Raw genomic sequence first — 17,788 nt, 5'->3', positions numbered from 1 at the left:
CGTTTCAAACAACAAACAGTAGTTGGCTGAAACATTGTAATAACAGATTGGCAGCCTGAATTCAGTGGGCAGATATATTTTCCATCTCTGTTAAAATCTGATTAACTTCCAGTCTGTGGTTTGAGAGTTTCAGCTTCTCTTGTCAGCAGCATCCAGAACAGCAGCAGCGTTGTCCTTCGCCTCCTGGAGCAACGCTGAGGCCTTTTTCTGGGTCTACAGCAAACAGCAGAAATAGGTTATCATTTAGTTAATAACTTCGTTTTATCATGGTTATTGGTTTCTATGGCCGTTGTTGCCGTCTTGTACTTGTGTGTGCCGATGTTGGGTGTGTTTTTGATGCATTTTTATTGGAGTTGTGTATATCTAAAAGAGGATTAAGGCTCATTAAGGATAATTGGAATTTGGAAGGTGATGAGGAACTGGAATTAAATTAATTATTTTTGTTTTAAATATTTCAATATAAACCTGCTGAAGCTGAATTATGTCCTGTCATGCAGAATGTGTGATAAGACAGAGGAGCAATTTGGTCCATTATGATAAGAAGACAGCAGATGTATGGAATATGTCTAAAAAATTCAGATGGAAAACGATAAGAGATATTTTTGATACAAAAGTGTTTGTTCCTCATCTCATCCCATCTCAACTCTCATCTCATTGAATCTCAGATCATCTTCTCAGACTCAGCCCACTGATCACCAGGATGCCAACACTTACAGCCATTTTGAAGCCGTCGTCTGTGATGTCTTTGAGGTTGATGACAACGTTGTAGTACGCACCAAAAACCGCCGTCTCCAAGGCTTTGGCTGCTACCTGAAAACCACGAGAGAACGTGCAATAAATCATACCAGTTAAGAACACATGAAGAAACAGCTGAATATGAGCATCAGTCCAGACATTTTGTCATGCTAGGCTTTCCAATCACAAGGAACTTTATCCGTCTCCTTCTACCCATAATCTCTTGCGTTTTGGGGTGGTTTCCTGTAGTTGGAGTTGCAGTTCTCTTGTTAGAGGACAAACCAACTGAACTACGGGAGAAAACACTGCAGAGTTCGAATAAACCGCTTGAATAATGAACTTAAGTTGTGTTTGTGCCATACCTGAGCGTCAGACTTGCAGGCTATGTTTCCATAAAGGAGCATTTCTTTGAGGGAGGGCCAGAGGACGTTGACCTTCTCAGCCAGAGCCAAGGGAACTCCCACCGCTTTCTTCAGACCCTCCTGCATGGCAGCGTCCCGCCTCAGAGAGACCGACAACCAAACATTACAATCACACATTCGGGAGAAAAAAAAGCTCTCTGCATGCAAGTGGAATTAAGCTGGGTGTTTTAATAGCACTATTCAATTAAAAACATGTGATGGGAAGTGTGCACTTTACCTTATCCACCCCCCTTTCCTCTAACATTCAAGACAGATTCTACACAGGTAGAACATAGCTCAGCCTCGTTTACAGCTGCAATATGCAACTTTTTCACATGTCAGTGAATAGGATATATTCTACATCATCAGCTAGCTGGTGTTCATGCCTAAATTTCAACGATATTTGGGACGTTTTGGGGTGGTTACCATTTCCTCAGGCTAGATGCCGTTTCAAGGCAGACAGCTCATCAATATGAGTGACAAGTGTTGGGGGAGGAGGGAGGGACTAACAATACACTTCCTGCCTCAAGGCGAAAAGTTACATACTGTAGCTTTAATAACACATTGTATCCTGTGGAAGTAACTTGTTACTGTCTGGATTGCTACAGCAGACCAATCAAACACGGATGCTCAAAACAACAAGACTAAAAGTCACAATGACAAAGGCATTAGCATACACTGCAAAAAATAAGGATGATTTTCAGGATTTTTTAAAATTCAAATGATCTTGGTGCACACGCAAATTATTTTATTGGTTGCAAAAAAATCCACTTTTAATGATAATATATAATTTACTTGAAACAAGTGTAATTACCTTCAAAAAGGTTTTGTGTTTCAAAATTCATTCTCTTGCTTTGAATTTTTTTTCTTCAAACAAGTCACATTTAATAAATAAATAAATCTGAATACATGATCAAATTACTTGCTTAGCTTCTCACTTTTTGCAATGTAAGTCATGTGAGGACAGAACATCAAAGAGACATCAGAGTTTTCTGTCTCTGTGGTTTTAAACCGAGGAGAAAATCCCCAACACAGTCTGACAATGGAATCAGGTCTGACTGGCTGCGTTTGGGCTACAGTGTGTTTATCAGGCTGGAATATGGCCAGCAATGTCACACAGACTTCACATTAAAGGGTTTCTGCACTTGAAAGGATGTCAAAAGTCTTGACTTTGTGAAAATGATCATTAGACTTGTCAAGAGGAAGGAAGAGCAGAAACATGAGTGTGAATTCTGGACTGTTGAACTTGGCAGTAAGCATCACTTTAAGTCTAGAGGGCAGTGAAAATGAATGGACTTGAGTTAATGCTTGCAGACACATGCAGGACTTGCATGGTTTCATTCACTTTTCTATTAGGAAAACATTTAAATGGGACTAACAGCAGTCTGTAGCTCAATATTTACATTTTCATGACCATATTTACCTTATGTTAAAGCGCACAATGTCATCTAACTAAATATGTCTGCAAATTCATTTTGTGGACATTGTAACTGTCTATAGTAATTGACCTGTGCTTCTATTTGTCAACTTATTTTTTCCCTTTGACATGAGATGTTTGTATAACGCCATTATGCTTTGTATTGGATTGTGTACATTGTGTAAATCCCTTGTGTCTATCTACATCAATTGTGTGTTAATGTCTGTTTGCTTTGCTGCATTCATGTTCTGCATTATCTACTCACCAAGGCTAATTCCTAGTACATGTATTGTAAATGTACCTGGAGCAATAAACTGAATATGATTATCATAATGAGTGGTTTCCAGTGTCAAAAGATTACCTTTTCATTTCCTCTGCGGTGTTCTTTGGCATTTTCAACGCTGCCTATAACAGAGGGAGATAAATATTACAGAGGTTTAAACCTAACAGGTTTGCAGTGGTTTCCCTCCCGCACATCCCTGCTACTATGCAGATCCAGAACAAATGAGCGCACACTACAACAAACCTCCACCTTAACAAATGATTTATTCAAAGGTCATCAATGCACTAGCATCAAGATGATCATTTAATTCACTTGATTCATATGTATATATGGATATGTATGGTCAACTAACAGAGCTGCTCTGGAGGCACAAATAATCTCATTGGTTTAGTTAAACCTCAATGGGCGGAGCCAAAGAAACACGTCACTGGAGCACAAGTTAGCTAACTGGCAAACTTGAATGGCAAAGAACTCGGAAATGACAATTACTTTATTTTCATTCATTCATGTCATCATGATGTTGAAGCTCAGCAACTAGCTAACTAGCTTACCTAGAGTTATAGGCTATAGGCTAGTATGGCTAGGCTTCATAATATTAGCTTCCTCCTTGCTTAATTCTTGCCATTTTTACTGGGCTTCAGTCTAATGTTACTAGAGATAATTTGTGTGTCAGTATGTACTGTGAAACTGGAAGTTGTCAAGATGTTTCTGCACCAGTATCAACAAGACAAAGTCCTACATTTATTTACTTATATGAATATGATTAAAGTGATTCTGAAATAAGTGTAAACATAACCAACGATGAGACGTTTTCAGGGCAGATAGGAGCTTCCTCCTCACCATGTAGCTGTTGAAGGCGGTGGAGTCGGCGTCCACCATGACCAGCAGGTCGTTCATGGCCTGGTGGAACGGAGGAATCAGCCTCCTCATCACGCTGTCCAGATTCTCAAACTGCTTCTTCCCATAAGTCATCTGGCCGACCATGGCACCCAGAGCTGCCCCCTGGAGGGCGCGTGCACACACACACACACACACAAATATGAAAGAGATTTCATACCTTGTTGAATTTTAGTTGGTCACTCTTCTCTACAAGACACTTATTGCTGTGGCACTTGGTTTCAACAAGGAATGCTAGCAATGCTAACAAGCAATTTACAAAACATTCAAACATGTTCCTAACATACAAAAAGTATCCAGTAAGGAAAAATGACCATCTAAAATTGCCTTATTTTAATCTTTCCACTGTCAATATATTAATCAGTGTCAGTGTCTTCTCTCTGTGTCTCATAAGTTCGGAGAATGGACAGAAGATGGATGAATGCGGGAGAGAGGATGACAAAAGTCAAAAGTTGGACAGAGACTAGAATGAGGTTACAGAGGTTAGAGAGAGGTAACAGACCAGGTTTACTAGAAGTTGGATAGAGGTTGGAAAGGTTGAACAAGTTGGAGAAAGGTTGGACCAAAGGTTGGACTGAGGTTGGCTAGAGGCTGGAGAGAAGCTGGAGAGAGTTTGGAGAAGGGCTGGAAAAAAGCTGGAGAAAGTTGGAGGAAGAAAAGTTAGAGGTTTGACAGAAGTGGGAGAGAGGTTGCAGAGACGGTCAGAATTTGGAGATTTGGTCAAAAGTTGAGAGGGGTTGATTGGAAGTTGGAGAGAGGTTGGAACATTTGGAGAAAGATTGGATCGAAATTGGACAACGTTGGGGTAAGGTTGGAGAAAAGTTAGAGGTTAGACAGATTTCAGACAGAGGTTGGTTGGAAGTTGGAGAGAAATTGGAGAGAGAGAGATCAGGGAAGTTTGGGAGAGTTTGGAGAAAGCTTGGACAGAAGTTGTAGAAAGTTGGAGGAAGGTTAGAAAGGTTGGTTGGAAGTTGGAGAGAGTTTGGAAAGAAGTTGAAGAGAATTTAGAGAGACGTTTCAGAGGAGTTGGTCAGAAGTTGGAGAGAGCTTGACAGAGATTGGAGAGATGTGGAAAGTGAGGTTGTTCAGAAGTTGGAAGGAGAGACGTTGGTCAGAGATGGGAGACATTTTGGAGATAGATTGAAAAGATGTCGGACAGGAATTGGTCAGAAGTTGGAGAGACGTTGGTCAAAAGTTGGTCAGAGAAGGTTTTGGTTATACCAGAGCAGCCACGGCAGCAGAGACAGACCCTCCGCCCGGGGCTGCCGTCCTGGCTCCAACACTGCGGACAAACTGCTGCAGGGACAGAGAAACCAGACACTTGTCCTCCTGAGACTTCACCATGTACCTGCACAGGAACAACAACACAACTGCTTACAAGAACTAGTTTTAAAATCGTATTTTTCTTAAAATATTTGAAAAAAATCTGCCAATGGGGTGCCAATGCCAATCGAATTTCGGTGTCATTTCTTTCATTTCAAGATACTGAAACTTGTTTGTAGAAATTTCCTGAATAAGTGAAACTGCATTGGAAACAATCCTCTTGACTATGTTGCACATGGATATTACGTACCTCTGGAATATATCCATTGACTTATCCAAATCTGCATTTATTATTTGGATTTATTTGCACTGACTCTTTTGTGTATATTATGTACATTACCTTTATTTTAGTACCTATTTTCTTTTATTTCCTTCCTGTACTTGACTTCCTTGGCATTGTCCACCAATTACTGCTGTGGCACCTGAATTTCCCCAAGGGGATCAATAAAGTGCTGTCTTATCTTATTCCAATGTGTATCAAAATAACCCACCATCTATGTAAAACAGAAACCATTTTATTATGTAACACTCACTCTATGATCCTCTCCTTTGGGTTGAAAGGTCCCAGAGAGTCAAGGCCAAGCTTACTGATAACCTAGAGAGAGAGAGAGAGAGAAAAAGAGAAACTTTAAATCTCTCTATGCAACAACAGATGATTGGTTTGCTTGACTGCCTGATATATCATAAATTGATCCTTACAGCGCAATTTATAGTGTCATCTATCATTGGCAATACATTTTATCACATACAGACAACATAAAACAAAAGTAGTTCAGAGCACAGTGTCCCTACAAAGATAAATTGCGTGCAATAAGTCCATCTCAACAACACATGACCTGACCACTTCCATATCTGCTTTTAAAATCTGATCACAACGTGACAAAAATCCCATTACTTAATGCATCCTGGTGTGAGCTTGGATGATTAAAGTCGCATTAGCCACCGTAGCCAATGGATACGGTCACACATGTTCAATCAATTGTAGAGGAGGCTGGTCCATAGACGCCAACTTTTTTAAACATTTTCCTCCACGAGTTTCGTTTTGATTTTAGTTGACTTAATTGCCATACACTGCAAAAAATATCCATGTCATTAAATCTAGCATTGAGTCTTAAAACAAGTGACAATCTCCAGTGCGGTGAGATGATTTCACTTTCACGCAAATAAACTTGTTTCTTGAATCAACTGTGATTTTCCTGATACGAGTCATCTGCCTTATTCTGCTTTCTTGCAACATATTGACATTTGTCCCTTGAAAAATTCTTTAAACAGGTGAAATTGCATTGGAAACAAATCAACCTCTATTGGCAGAATTTTTCACTTGTTGAAAAGTAAGATTTTAAGACTCAGTACTAGATTAAATGACTTGACATTTACCTTTTACCACAGTTTACCAATCCCTGTCCTCCTTAACCTTTTGAATCACCAGCCTCCACTGATGTAGCAGAGGCTGGCCCTCTATCATGTCCTCACCAGTCTGACTTTGTGCTCCTCTTCGATGATGAAGAGTCGATCTCTCTTGATGTAGAAGTCAGCAGAGTCCAGCACGGCCTTCAGCGGGATCAGACCGACGATCTGAGAACCCACCACAGGCAGGTTCAGATCCTGTGGAAACCAGGATGTAGATTCATAACAATGATGATAACAATGCAATACTTTATTGATATCCGTAAGGAAATAGTCTTTTCTTTTGCCCCCTTAAAGGGTTCAACACTTGTTGCACTTACAGTTGTGAATGTTCTAACTAATGCTAACTAGCTAGCTAACGTGACCAAACATCAACATAACATTAAGATAACAGCTTCTTCCAGGCGTCCATGTTTCTCCTCAATTTTCTTTTCAATTTTTACCAAGCTAGACCACTGGAACACCTGGAGGTTTTAATTCTGCCCTTTCCAACTTTTTGACTTCAAATTGAACACTATATAAGACCACTGAGTCGACCCCGGACCTCTGCATCCCGGCAGATCTCCTCGTAGACGGTGTGGAGGGGAGTCAGCTCGTAGTCCAGGATGTTGGTGGAGACCTGGGCGACGTTGGCCTCCTCCAGGTACCAGCCCATGCCCTGCACCTTCTTCAGCAGACCAGGCTGGTAGAGAGACGCACAATGTCAGGGTCAAATCCACTGTCTCGTCTGAACTCATTCAGCAGTGGTGTGTTACCACCACTGCTAGTGAAAATGGTAAATTCAAATAACAGGAGAACTTAGCCAATTTGGTTGAAAGATGGTTAGCTCTTTATACAGGGAAAAGAAATGTCTGGAATATCAATCTGAAGAAATCTGATGAAAAGGTTGGGAATTGCACACTGAATTTGCAAGTCTACAAAAGTACGCATAAGACAACACATTTTATTTAGTGGTAGACCCACTGCCATTTCACATACTGGGAATAATAATGTTCAGCTATAGAGTTCAGTTATATTGCCCAGCTACCAAAATCCTCAAATCCAGCCATGAAATTAAGATTTGGTAAAGTATACAATTTCGAAATGGGGTATGTGCAGGAACCCTGGTAAACAAGCTACACTACAAAACATGTCCATCTTAATGAGTGTTTAATCTAGTCTTAACATCTTATATTTCCTAAAACAAGTGAAAAGATGTTGGTACTAGTGCAGCAATTTGCCTTATTCTGCCTTGTTTCACTCATCTGTAGTAAAATTCCTATAAACAAGGGAAACTGCAAGTGGTATTACCTCACCACATTGACATAACGTTTCACTTGTTTGAATAAAAATAAGATTTTAAGACTGAATATGAAAATCATGCACATCCTACAATGATAGGTGTTAGGCAAAGCCACTCGGTACACAGATGAAAATAAGAGCCTGAACACTAAAGAGATAATTTAATCAATCACAGTGACGTTTAACACTGGTGCTCGAAACCAAGTGGAAACCAAAGTAAAGGTCTAAAAACCCAGCATGCACCTGGTCTTTTCCTCGCCCCTGCTCCCTGATGTCCAGTGCGATCCGATGGGCCTGCTCCTTGGTGCTGATGAGGTTCACGTTGTAGGCGATGAGGAACTTGCGCGCTCCCGTTACCGTGGCGCCCCACGAGGGGACGAACGTGGCGGGGCCGTAGTCCGGAGCCCATTCCTCACGTTTTAACTGGAAGAGCGGGATAAGAGTCGGTCCTGTTATGAACTATTTGTCCAGATGGAGGGAAACTTCAGTTAAAACCCTTAAAAAAAAAAAAAAATCACATGAAAACAGAAATGTGAATTCTAAGCACGTCCCACTGAGCATCAGCATGGCCTCTCTGCTTTAGCTCTCAGTTTTAGACCAAGCTGTAAATAAATTATAATTAAATATTTAAACAATATAAATATCAAAAATATGCACCAGAGAAGTCCTTATGTACAAGATATTGTTTTATTTTTGTCATAAACCCCAGAAGACGCAGTCTAAGAATGTTAAACTACACTAAACTAAACTAAACTTCAATAATCAATGATAATAATCAATATAAAATCGCTCACCGTTTGCTTTTTGGACACATGTTGCTTTTCATATGTGAACATTATTATTTTCATATTGTATTCTGAGATCACATGGGAGAGTTTTTACTTCAAACAACAAAATGGACCAAGGAATGTAAGGTACATCGCCAAACAGTGTTAAAGATTTTTAGGGTGGAGTTTTCCTTTAACTACAGTTTTCCAACAATGGTTGTTTTCTGTGTGTGTGTGTGTGTGTGTGTGTGTGTGTGTGTACATCATAACGTCCTGTAAAATCTTACTTTCTCAGGTAAGGCCTCGTACTCTCCGGCCCGTACAGAGGGAAGATTCCTCCTGGTCTCTTTCCGTGCCGCTTCTCCATAAAGATACACTGTGGATGAAATTATGTTTTGGTATTTATCGGAGAATTTTACTCCTTAAGTTTGGATCGGTCTCTTCCCGTGTGGAGAAGATTTCCCACCAGTGAGAAAACTGACCGCAGAGTTTAATTTGGACAAACAGGGAGAATCTACAGCGGCTCAGTTTGTGGGGATGAGACGCGACACTTCCTCATTTCATAAAGACCATTTTATATCAAATTCAATTACTTTCAGTGACTTTTTCCAGCACTATTATTATGTTCATAAGTACGGAAGAGGATTAGGGCCACGTGAACATTTTTTTTTGAGGTCTGAGTTTAAAGTCAGAATTCTGAGATTCTGAGATTAAAGTCAGAATTCTGAGATTTAAGGCAGAATTCTGAGTTTAAAGTCAGAATTCTGAGATTCTGAGATTAAAGTCAGAATTCTGAGATTCTGAGATTAAAGTCAGAATTCTGAGTTTAAAGTCAGAATTCTGAGATTCTGAGATTAAAGTCAGAATTCTGAGATTAAAGTCAGAATTCTGAGTTTAAAGTCAGAATTCTGAGATTCTGAGTTTAAAGTCAGAATTCTGAGATTCTGAGATTAAAGTCAGAATTCTGAGATTCTGAGATTAAAGTCAGAATTCTGAGTTTAAATTCAGAACTCAAATAAATTTTTCACATGTGGCCCTAATCCGCTTCCATTCATAAAGACTCCACACAAAAGCAAGAAACATTTCCGTAAACCTTACTGCGTTTCAAAACAACCATCAATGCTTTAAATCGCATGTTCACAAGATCTTTCCCAGAATGCATCGGCCTTCTTTTCTCCGTTTTAACTTACATTCTGTCAAACACTGCAAACATTTTATTTATTTACTTATTTATTGACTTACTTATTTCAAGGTCTTTTAAGCACTTTCCCACATAACAGGCTTATTTTCCAGGTATTCCAGTACTTACATTTTGAAAAGTTAACGCACTTTAAAGACCTTGTGCGATCCCTGCTTCCTGGTTTAGGCTGATAAAACGGCTGCAGTTTTTACATAATAATCTTACCAGGCACATGCAGCATATCTGTGAGTCTCTGGGCGAAGATGTTGGCACAGTTGACGCAGTCGGCCATGGTGGCGTTCTGGACGGGGATGAAGGGACACACGTCCAGCGCTCCGGTCCGCGGGTGCTCCCCTGCACCCATAAACACATGAGAGAAACTTAAACATGGTGCAGATGGAGTGGAGGCATAGTTAAGTTTGTAAATCCACACACACACACACACACACACACACTCACACACACTCGCTCATGTGGAAACACACACACTCGCAATTTTTTCATTTCCAAGTTATATTTTTTCAGGGTTGGGGGTTCGATTCCCACTTCAGAATCAGTTTTATTGGACAAGGAAGAAAATTGACTTGGTGGGTCACATTAAACATAACAACACAAAAATTATATTAGTATTATTAAAGTAGTATATAAAAATAAAAAGAATTTTAAGGAATAGGTCACTTTTATAAGTAGTATGTAAAAGAAAGTAGTATAAAGGTACTAGTAGTATATAAAAAAGTACCCATACTAAAAATGTATGTACATATGTTAGATGTTTACTAGGCCTATAGATATATATATTGATATGTACTATATACTACAGGAAAGTGACTGTAATTAATTAGGTAATTATATGAACCCATGATGTCACAGGATTGTATTTTCCTCAATCTTGGGAATCCATAAAGCAAACAAGTGAAAAAGAAAATGTATTTGTTTTGGTGGATTTTCCCTTTAAACATTGGCCAGAACTGAGTGTTGAGAGTGTGTGTGTGTGTGTGTGTGTGTGAGAGAATTAGTTATACTCCTGGGTAATGAATGACATCTCTAAATGAACCAGTGTTAAAAACCGATTCCAAAAAGATTTTCCTTGATATTTCCCCTTTTTGTTTTTGAGTCCTTGATGTTTTCCTCCTTTATCTCGGGCTGGATGATATCTCTGACCTCGGGGCCTTTGACCTCCGCTGTCCAAAGCCTCAGAGGTTTTGATTGGTCACATGAGAGTTGGTCAGTGAGTCTAGTATGAGATTAACAAATATCTGACATGTTCTGTGAAGAGGGCAAGAGCCTAAAACGGCCAAAACATTCACGGGTTGCTCACAGCTGCTCTAGTTTTCTTCAGTGTTCCAGTGCGTATTTTTTGTACTTTTTTGATATGTGTGCATGCATTCATGTGGGTATTAATGTCCATTTGTATTTATATATAGTATACATAGGCAGAAAGATCCCGGGCCATATGAGAGCGAAAGAAAAACAGCTCATTAAAAACACTCCTAGATTTATTTCTTTTTACTTTCATTCATACAGGTCAAAGTTTGCTGATCCTCCTGCCGGCCGCTGAGCAACTCCACTGGAACAACTGAGGGTTAAGCAGTTGGATTTTTTGGATAAATAAACATAAAACAAAAAAAACAACCTCTACATATACTGTATGTCCAAGCACCTTGCTCACAGGCGCCTTGGCAGCAGACCTCCAGCAGCAGTGAAGTGAAGCGACCCGTCACTGACCTGAGTGCTTGGCCATGTCGATGAGGCTGAAGGCCCGGCGGGCGGCGCTCAGCGCTCCCTCCACCACGGCTTCAGGAGAACCGACGAAGGTGTAGACCGTCCGGTTGGTGGAGGAACCCGGATCCACGTCCAGCAGGCTGCAGCCCTCCGTACCAGAGATGGAGTCTGCAATGGCATCGATCACCTGGAACACAAGAGCGATGCGTAAAATAGTCAAGTCGGGTTTATTTCTCCAGATTTTCATCACAGCCCGTCTCAAGGGACTTCAAAGAGAACGAGCCGACCACAAGACAAAATGTTGTAATACAGTATGCAATAACATAAAACACAAGGAAACAAAACAAAGCATATTACACAAGATGCCATGTTGAAAAGACATGAAATAGAAAAGGTGGGAATGTTGAAAAGACGTAACAGGCCGACCTAACCTACCTAGCCTAGACGAGTTTAACTGGCTCCACCGACCCAAATACTGAAAAATGATGTTGACCACATAGAAAAAGGACTACTTGCCATTTTAAAGCAGCAATAAGGAACTGCAACAGAGAGTCCATACTGTACAATGCTCACAAGGTGGGTAAATGTACTAACACTGATACATAGGTGACGTTTCGAGCGGAGTGCTCATGTTCATCACTTGGTCTGATGAAATGTCACCTAAAAACACTTTGGGTGTTTAGGTTTTTTTGGGGTGTTTTTTGTCTAATTAGATCGTTTGCCGTTATGGAACCCGGGTCCTCTGGCCGAAGGACGGACTCTCAAACCATTAGACCCCTGACAGTTAAATGTAGTTAATTTATTCATCTGGTAATCCTCTGCACCTTTATTTGACAGTCATTGTGTCATTTGAAAGCCAAAATTATAAGCCTATTAACCTAAAACATCAGTGCGTTACTGTCTTAATACATATGGAGCTCACTGTATATAGGTATTTGCTCCTTTTTTTTCTTTATTTAACCCGGTTATCCCGTTGAGATAAAGACTGTTTCAGGAGAGACCTGGCCAAGGGAGCAGCATCATGACAAACTGAAAAGTTGCAGAGAAGCATACAGCAATGGAAATAAGCAAAAATACAAACAAAATCACATTTTTAAGTTAAGTGCAAAGTCAAAATTCACAAGCACTGAAAAGGCAGCAAGCCTAAACGGATCTTGGTAAAACAAAGTATAGATGTTGAGGAAGACACTCCAGATACTGAAGAAACATCATTGTAATACAAGTAACAAAACTGTCATTTCCTCACCTCTTTGTTACGCCCCTCAGAGAAGTTGGGCACACACTCCACCAGCTTGGCCATGGCTTCTGCAAGTCCCACAAACTGCTGTCCCAAATGAAAATCAGACCAACTTAAGGTAACATACAGTTTCTCTGCATCGACAGCCCTAAAACACACACACACACACACACACATACACAGTCATCCCCCCCCAAAACCACACATTTTTAAGCAAGAGTCCTGCTGAAATGTCGGCTCAATCATTAACCGGCTCCACAGGTCTGTATGTAGGTCACTTGGCAATGATTCTCCTGTTCTGTGACAACCGAGTCCTCTCAGTCCATTTTCACAAAACTTAGAATGACAAAATTAAAAAAAAAACGTAAGGATCACCACTTTAACTAAAGCACAAGCTGATCATATTGGTCTCTCTCTCTCACACACATTGTTTGTTTATGATTAATTATCAGATGCAGAAATTCATTTTCTTTGCCTGCCGTCCTGCACAGGGAGGTCAAAGGTTAGGGTCTGGTAGGAACTCGGTGTTTTGCTCAAGGGCACTTCAGCAGCATGGGGGTTTGGTTGAAGGACAGACTTTAACTTTCTACTACCACTTTCGACCACCCTGCTGCTCTACACACACACACACACACACACACAAAAGGACACACACATGAATGGAGCCAAGCATGCACTACACACAGATTATTTGGACCTCCAGCATTTTTACATATTGTCGTTGTTGGGTGAAAACCTTGTTATCTCCAAAATGCCAATTTTCAAGATTGCCTTATTTTTAAGATTGACCACCATGCATTTTCAAGTTTATCCAAAAGGCATTTGAAAGGGTTTCATAAAGCCAAGCAAGGAATGATCTTCTCACCCCATTCAGGAATCATGTAATCCTTAAATTAGAGCAAAAAGAGGTTTTTTGCATAACAGCGATTTGCTATCCACACAAAAAAATAAAAAAAATAAAAAATTGGGAAAGGTCTTCCAAGGTAGCCCGAAGATAAATAAAAAAATAAACAGATAGGAAGTAACTTTAATGCAAAAAGTACGTTTATTAATGCTCCATATAAGCGCACAAATGAACAAAAGTGCATAAGTGAGCATGGGACAAACAAAAAAGGCTTATATCCATGCAGCTGTGCAACGCGTTTCAAGTCAAGTCTAATTTTATTCATATAGCACAATTCATACCAGGGCAGTTGAAAGTGCTTTACAAACAAAAAACAGTTGTTAATAATTACACATACATACATACATAAACGTATGGGGGCTAGGAATATGCTATACCAAATAAAAAGGTTTTAAGCTTGCTTTTAAAAGAGGAAATTGTGGGGGTTAGGGCTGTTTTGAATTTCTGAACTGAAATATCTCAGCTTTCAAAATGTCAGTCCATGACTTCCCAGACCCACTTCTTGGGAAAACCAGGTTTAGATTTTCAAAATCACACAAGGAAGGAGCAGCTGTCATGATATTCAGCCCTTTCATTTCACAGCTTGTTTGTCTTCTCTGACCCGTACAATCCACTGGCCCTTCTAGTGTTAAAGGATAAGCATCTTGTAATCAATAAATAAAGGGCTGGTTACATCATGTGAACCCAAACCAAACTCCAACAGACTGTGAAAGGTTAATCAGGACAGCAGCCTGGCAGAATCCCTGACAGCTCATTGGTTCAGAGTAAATACACCCCTCCCCCTCCTCCTCCTCAACTGGGGCCTAACCATTCACTGCTTTAAAAGTAATCAATATAATTTTAAAATCAATTCTAAAATTAACGAGGAGCCAATGTAAATTTGGTAAAATGAGAGTTATTTTTCTATTCTATTTTTCTTTTCTTTTCCTATTACAGCTAACAAGGGAATTGTAATAATCAATGTGGGATGAAATTAGAATCTGAATGACTTTTTCCACATCAGAAAAGGATAGAAATGACCTGATCCTAGATCTATTTCTGACAGAAGACTGAACAACACAGAATCAATAAAATCTTTGTTTAGTGATGCCATGCAAACTGCAAACAGTTGTGACTATTTTGTTTTAAAGGTCATGACTACGGTTAGCTTTAAAGGGACCCTTGAGATTCTTCTCTGTATAAAAATGTTCAATGATGTTCAATATGTTTGATGACAACAAGGTTAAATATGATTTTGTTTGAGTGATCAAATTTAAGTGTTAATGCATTTTTAAAAATCCATCCATTTTCCATGCAGTTACAGACTAAAGCCTGATTTATGGTAGGGCGCTCGACACCTTTGATAAGTGTCGCTCGACAGAAATGACGTATTTTCAACAGAAAAAAGTGTCTCTCGACACTTTCCTAACATGTCGCGCACCTGGAGAATTTTGTTATGTCGCGGACACCGTCACATTTGGTCGCGCAATGTGATTGGGTAGTCACATTGCGTCACACTAACGTCGCCATGGAGATTGTAGTTTTCACTGAACTGAACGTCCTTACTGATATTTTGATCTGTAACTTTTTTGTCCTTGCTTAATTAACTAGTTTAATTAGTTTAGCTTGTAGCAGATATGGAGGGTATAGATGAAAGACTGGCAGAACAAGTTAAGACAGTATCGCCACCTGTATGATTCTTCAATGAAAGAATACAAAGACGTGCAGATGGCATTAACGTCGTGGAAAGAGATTGCCGATACCCAGAATATCAGTATGTTGGACTGCAAACGTCGGTGGAAAAATGGTGGTTCTGGATGATTGCAACTACAGAGGCCTTCAGTCAATCTTAATCACTCACTTAACACACAAAGTTTCTATAAAAACGTTTCTATAAAAGATTTTATTCATTGTTTCGTGATTTCTACAAAGAACTCATAATGACATGAATCAAGCGGAAATTCTTAAAAACCAACAAAATTGTTTGCCAGCGCAGCAAGATACTGTAAAAACAAACGTACCGACAGGGTTCCCACCGTGACCCTGATGTCAAAAATTCCATAACTTTTCCATGACTTTCCAGATGTTTTTCAGTCTGAAAATCATCTAATGCAAAGTTTCCTGTCTGGAATACAACCTCTCAATATTCCATGATATTCCAGGAATTCCATGACCACCTTTATGACCTTGCTACAGTAAATCTGGATAGAAGATAAAGTCAGTTGCCAAGCTTGTTCTTTTTTGCAGTGTGGATCTCTCCTTGGAACCAAACTGTTTATGAATGTAGATCAAGTACTGAATACCACCTGTTGGGTATAATTTGTTTGTCCTATCTTTATGATCATATCAGGTCAGCACTTCCCTCAGGTGAATATTAACAAGAATCAAACTGGCGCTGCCTCTCACTGCAGTCCAGCTGGGCACTGAGCATAACACTCATATACTAACAGTTAATATACAGGACCATAATCACATGCTTCATTTCTGGTCTGCACGCCTCAAAGATGATGGACTTGTGGTTTTTGCTCGCCTTCATTTTGGGTAAGAAGCATTTTTTTTTTAATTACAAACAACTATAACGATGGGCTCGTTAGTCGTTAGTGTTTGTGGGTTGTTTAGTTTGTTTTAGTTTATTTATTTGCAGTGATAAGCAAAGCAATATAACCAAAATGATAAAACACTGATAAAAACATAGAAGAAAAAAAAATACAAATTTGTGCAGTTAAGATAAAGAAAAAACTTAAAAAAATATTTCACCTCAAAATTTTTAAACACGTTTCTCTTTCTCTTACTTGCTTTTCCTAATTAATTAAAAAACTTTGCCTCTAAGTTACAACTGTGGAAATTTAAAAATACGAGAACCAATCTGTCCTGGAAGTGACCATTGACTGTGAATGGGAGACAGACTTTCATGGCTCAAAATCTTTATTTTTTTTATATGCAAAAGCATTGTGTTATGACAGCACTAAACAACTCCAACAAAACTAAACTGACACTCTGACATAAACAAATCATTACTAAAGCATTTGAATATTGAAATTCAGTGATGTTCCCCTTTTCTCCATGTATCTAAAAATGGAAGGGCTCGTTTTTATCATATTTTGATGCAAATGCTGTTTTATGAGGAAATGTTTTGACTGGCAAAGTAGCTGCTAAGTCTGTTGTTAGCATGTCCAATATGTTAATGCCTCACTCAGAGTGCTTTTAAGTACTGGAGTTTACAATAAATCTGAGTCTTTTCAGGCTTTCGAGAAAGACTGCGGAGTACATTTTAGTTATTTAGCTGACCCTCTTATCCTGAGCAAAGTGAGTGAAATAAGCTAAATCGAGCACACGCTTTAAAAGACGTGTGCAGTTTTTATTAACATGTTAAATAATTTGTTTGCAGGGATCGTGAAATTGCGTGCACAAAACAATGACAATGAGGATACACATACCAAAACAAGGGAACGATATGCATCTTCTCCACTCAAGTTAATCAAAATGAGGGAACAAGGCCGATCTCGTGCACGCACAACACCACCTAGCGCCCTTGATCAAAATTTATATTTTATTCTCCTGCAGCCACTCATGGGCTCGGTACAATCCAGTAAGATGATTGTTAAGTAAACTATTACATAAATGTCAGTATCCGAAAAATACCTTTATTGCCTTTTCTCCCTGTAAGCTCCCCTGGTGTTAGCACCACTGTAACCTTCATAACTTCTGTCACTAATTCACAATTCAAAAAATTTCCATCTTAGCATATCATTTAAGCTTGTATTCAGTATTAAAATCTTATTTTTCTTAAAATGAGTATCTCACCAATGTGTCTCTCCACTTATTAAAAAAAAAAGCGAAAGGATTTTACGACCAAGTATAAAACTAAATGACTTGTGATAATCAGATTTTTTTTATCCCTGTAATTTGTACCCTCTATATCAGCATTTCCAGCAGGACATTTTGAATTATTATTTATCTGTCACTTGTACCCGGCTGTGCCCCTTGATTTCAACAAAGAATTCTAAAAATGTTAACAAGCCATTTTAAGGAAACTGTAAATAAATGAAGAGTTTCTTTCCTAAATGAAATAAACAGCATTTAAAAACCCTCTCTCACAAATTGATTGCTGGCATGAAAGTAAAGCATGTTATGAGATACTATCAAAGCCATCGCTCTTAAGACCTTTACTTACAAAATACCTCTTTCTTTTTTTTATTATCTGTGATTTTGAAATATTGGCTCATGAATTTCAGGTAGCAATTTTTTCCCCCAA

At 39.2% G+C, this 17,788-nt stretch overlaps 1 protein-coding gene across 1 annotated transcript; it reads right to left on the bottom strand.

Moving 5' to 3' along the window:
* Window positions 1-129: 129 nt before the first annotated feature.
* On the bottom strand, window positions 130-12,716 carry ftcd (formimidoyltransferase cyclodeaminase). The gene is made up of 14 exons (XM_071910519.2): window positions 12,660-12,716; window positions 11,417-11,600; window positions 9,917-10,045; window positions 8,799-8,887; window positions 7,988-8,167; window positions 7,008-7,145; window positions 6,530-6,661; window positions 5,590-5,651; window positions 4,955-5,081; window positions 3,677-3,838; window positions 2,915-2,958; window positions 1,098-1,236; window positions 715-810; window positions 130-213 (listed from the first exon to the last, which is right to left on the bottom strand). The coding sequence occupies exons 1-14, from the start codon at window positions 12,711-12,713 to the stop codon at window positions 130-132; spliced, it is 1,620 nt and encodes a 539-aa protein (XP_071766620.2). The 5' UTR covers window positions 12,714-12,716.
* Between the last annotated feature and the right edge of the window lie 5,072 nt (window positions 12,717-17,788).

This window comes from Centroberyx gerrardi, chromosome 21, assembly GCF_048128805.1.
Source record: "Centroberyx gerrardi isolate f3 chromosome 21, fCenGer3.hap1.cur.20231027, whole genome shotgun sequence".
NCBI lineage: Eukaryota > Metazoa > Chordata > Actinopteri > Beryciformes > Berycidae > Centroberyx > Centroberyx gerrardi.
The sequence above is the reverse complement of the archived record's forward strand: the minus strand, read 5'-3'. Positions and strand labels throughout refer to the sequence as shown.

Excerpts from the sequence above, each read along its gene's own strand:
- ftcd (XM_071910519.2), bottom strand. The coding sequence starts at position 12,713 with ATGGCCAAGCTGGTGGAGTGTGTGCCCAACTTCTCTGAGGGGCGTAAC. Across the intron at positions 5,652-6,529 it reads AGGAGCACAAAGTCAGACTG|GTTATCAGTAAGCTTGGCCT; the intron begins GTGAGGACATGA and ends CTCTCTCTCTAG. Across the intron at positions 811-1,097 it reads CCTGCAAGTCTGACGCTCAG|GTAGCAGCCAAAGCCTTGGA; the intron begins GTATGGCACAAA and ends CGTGGTTTTCAG.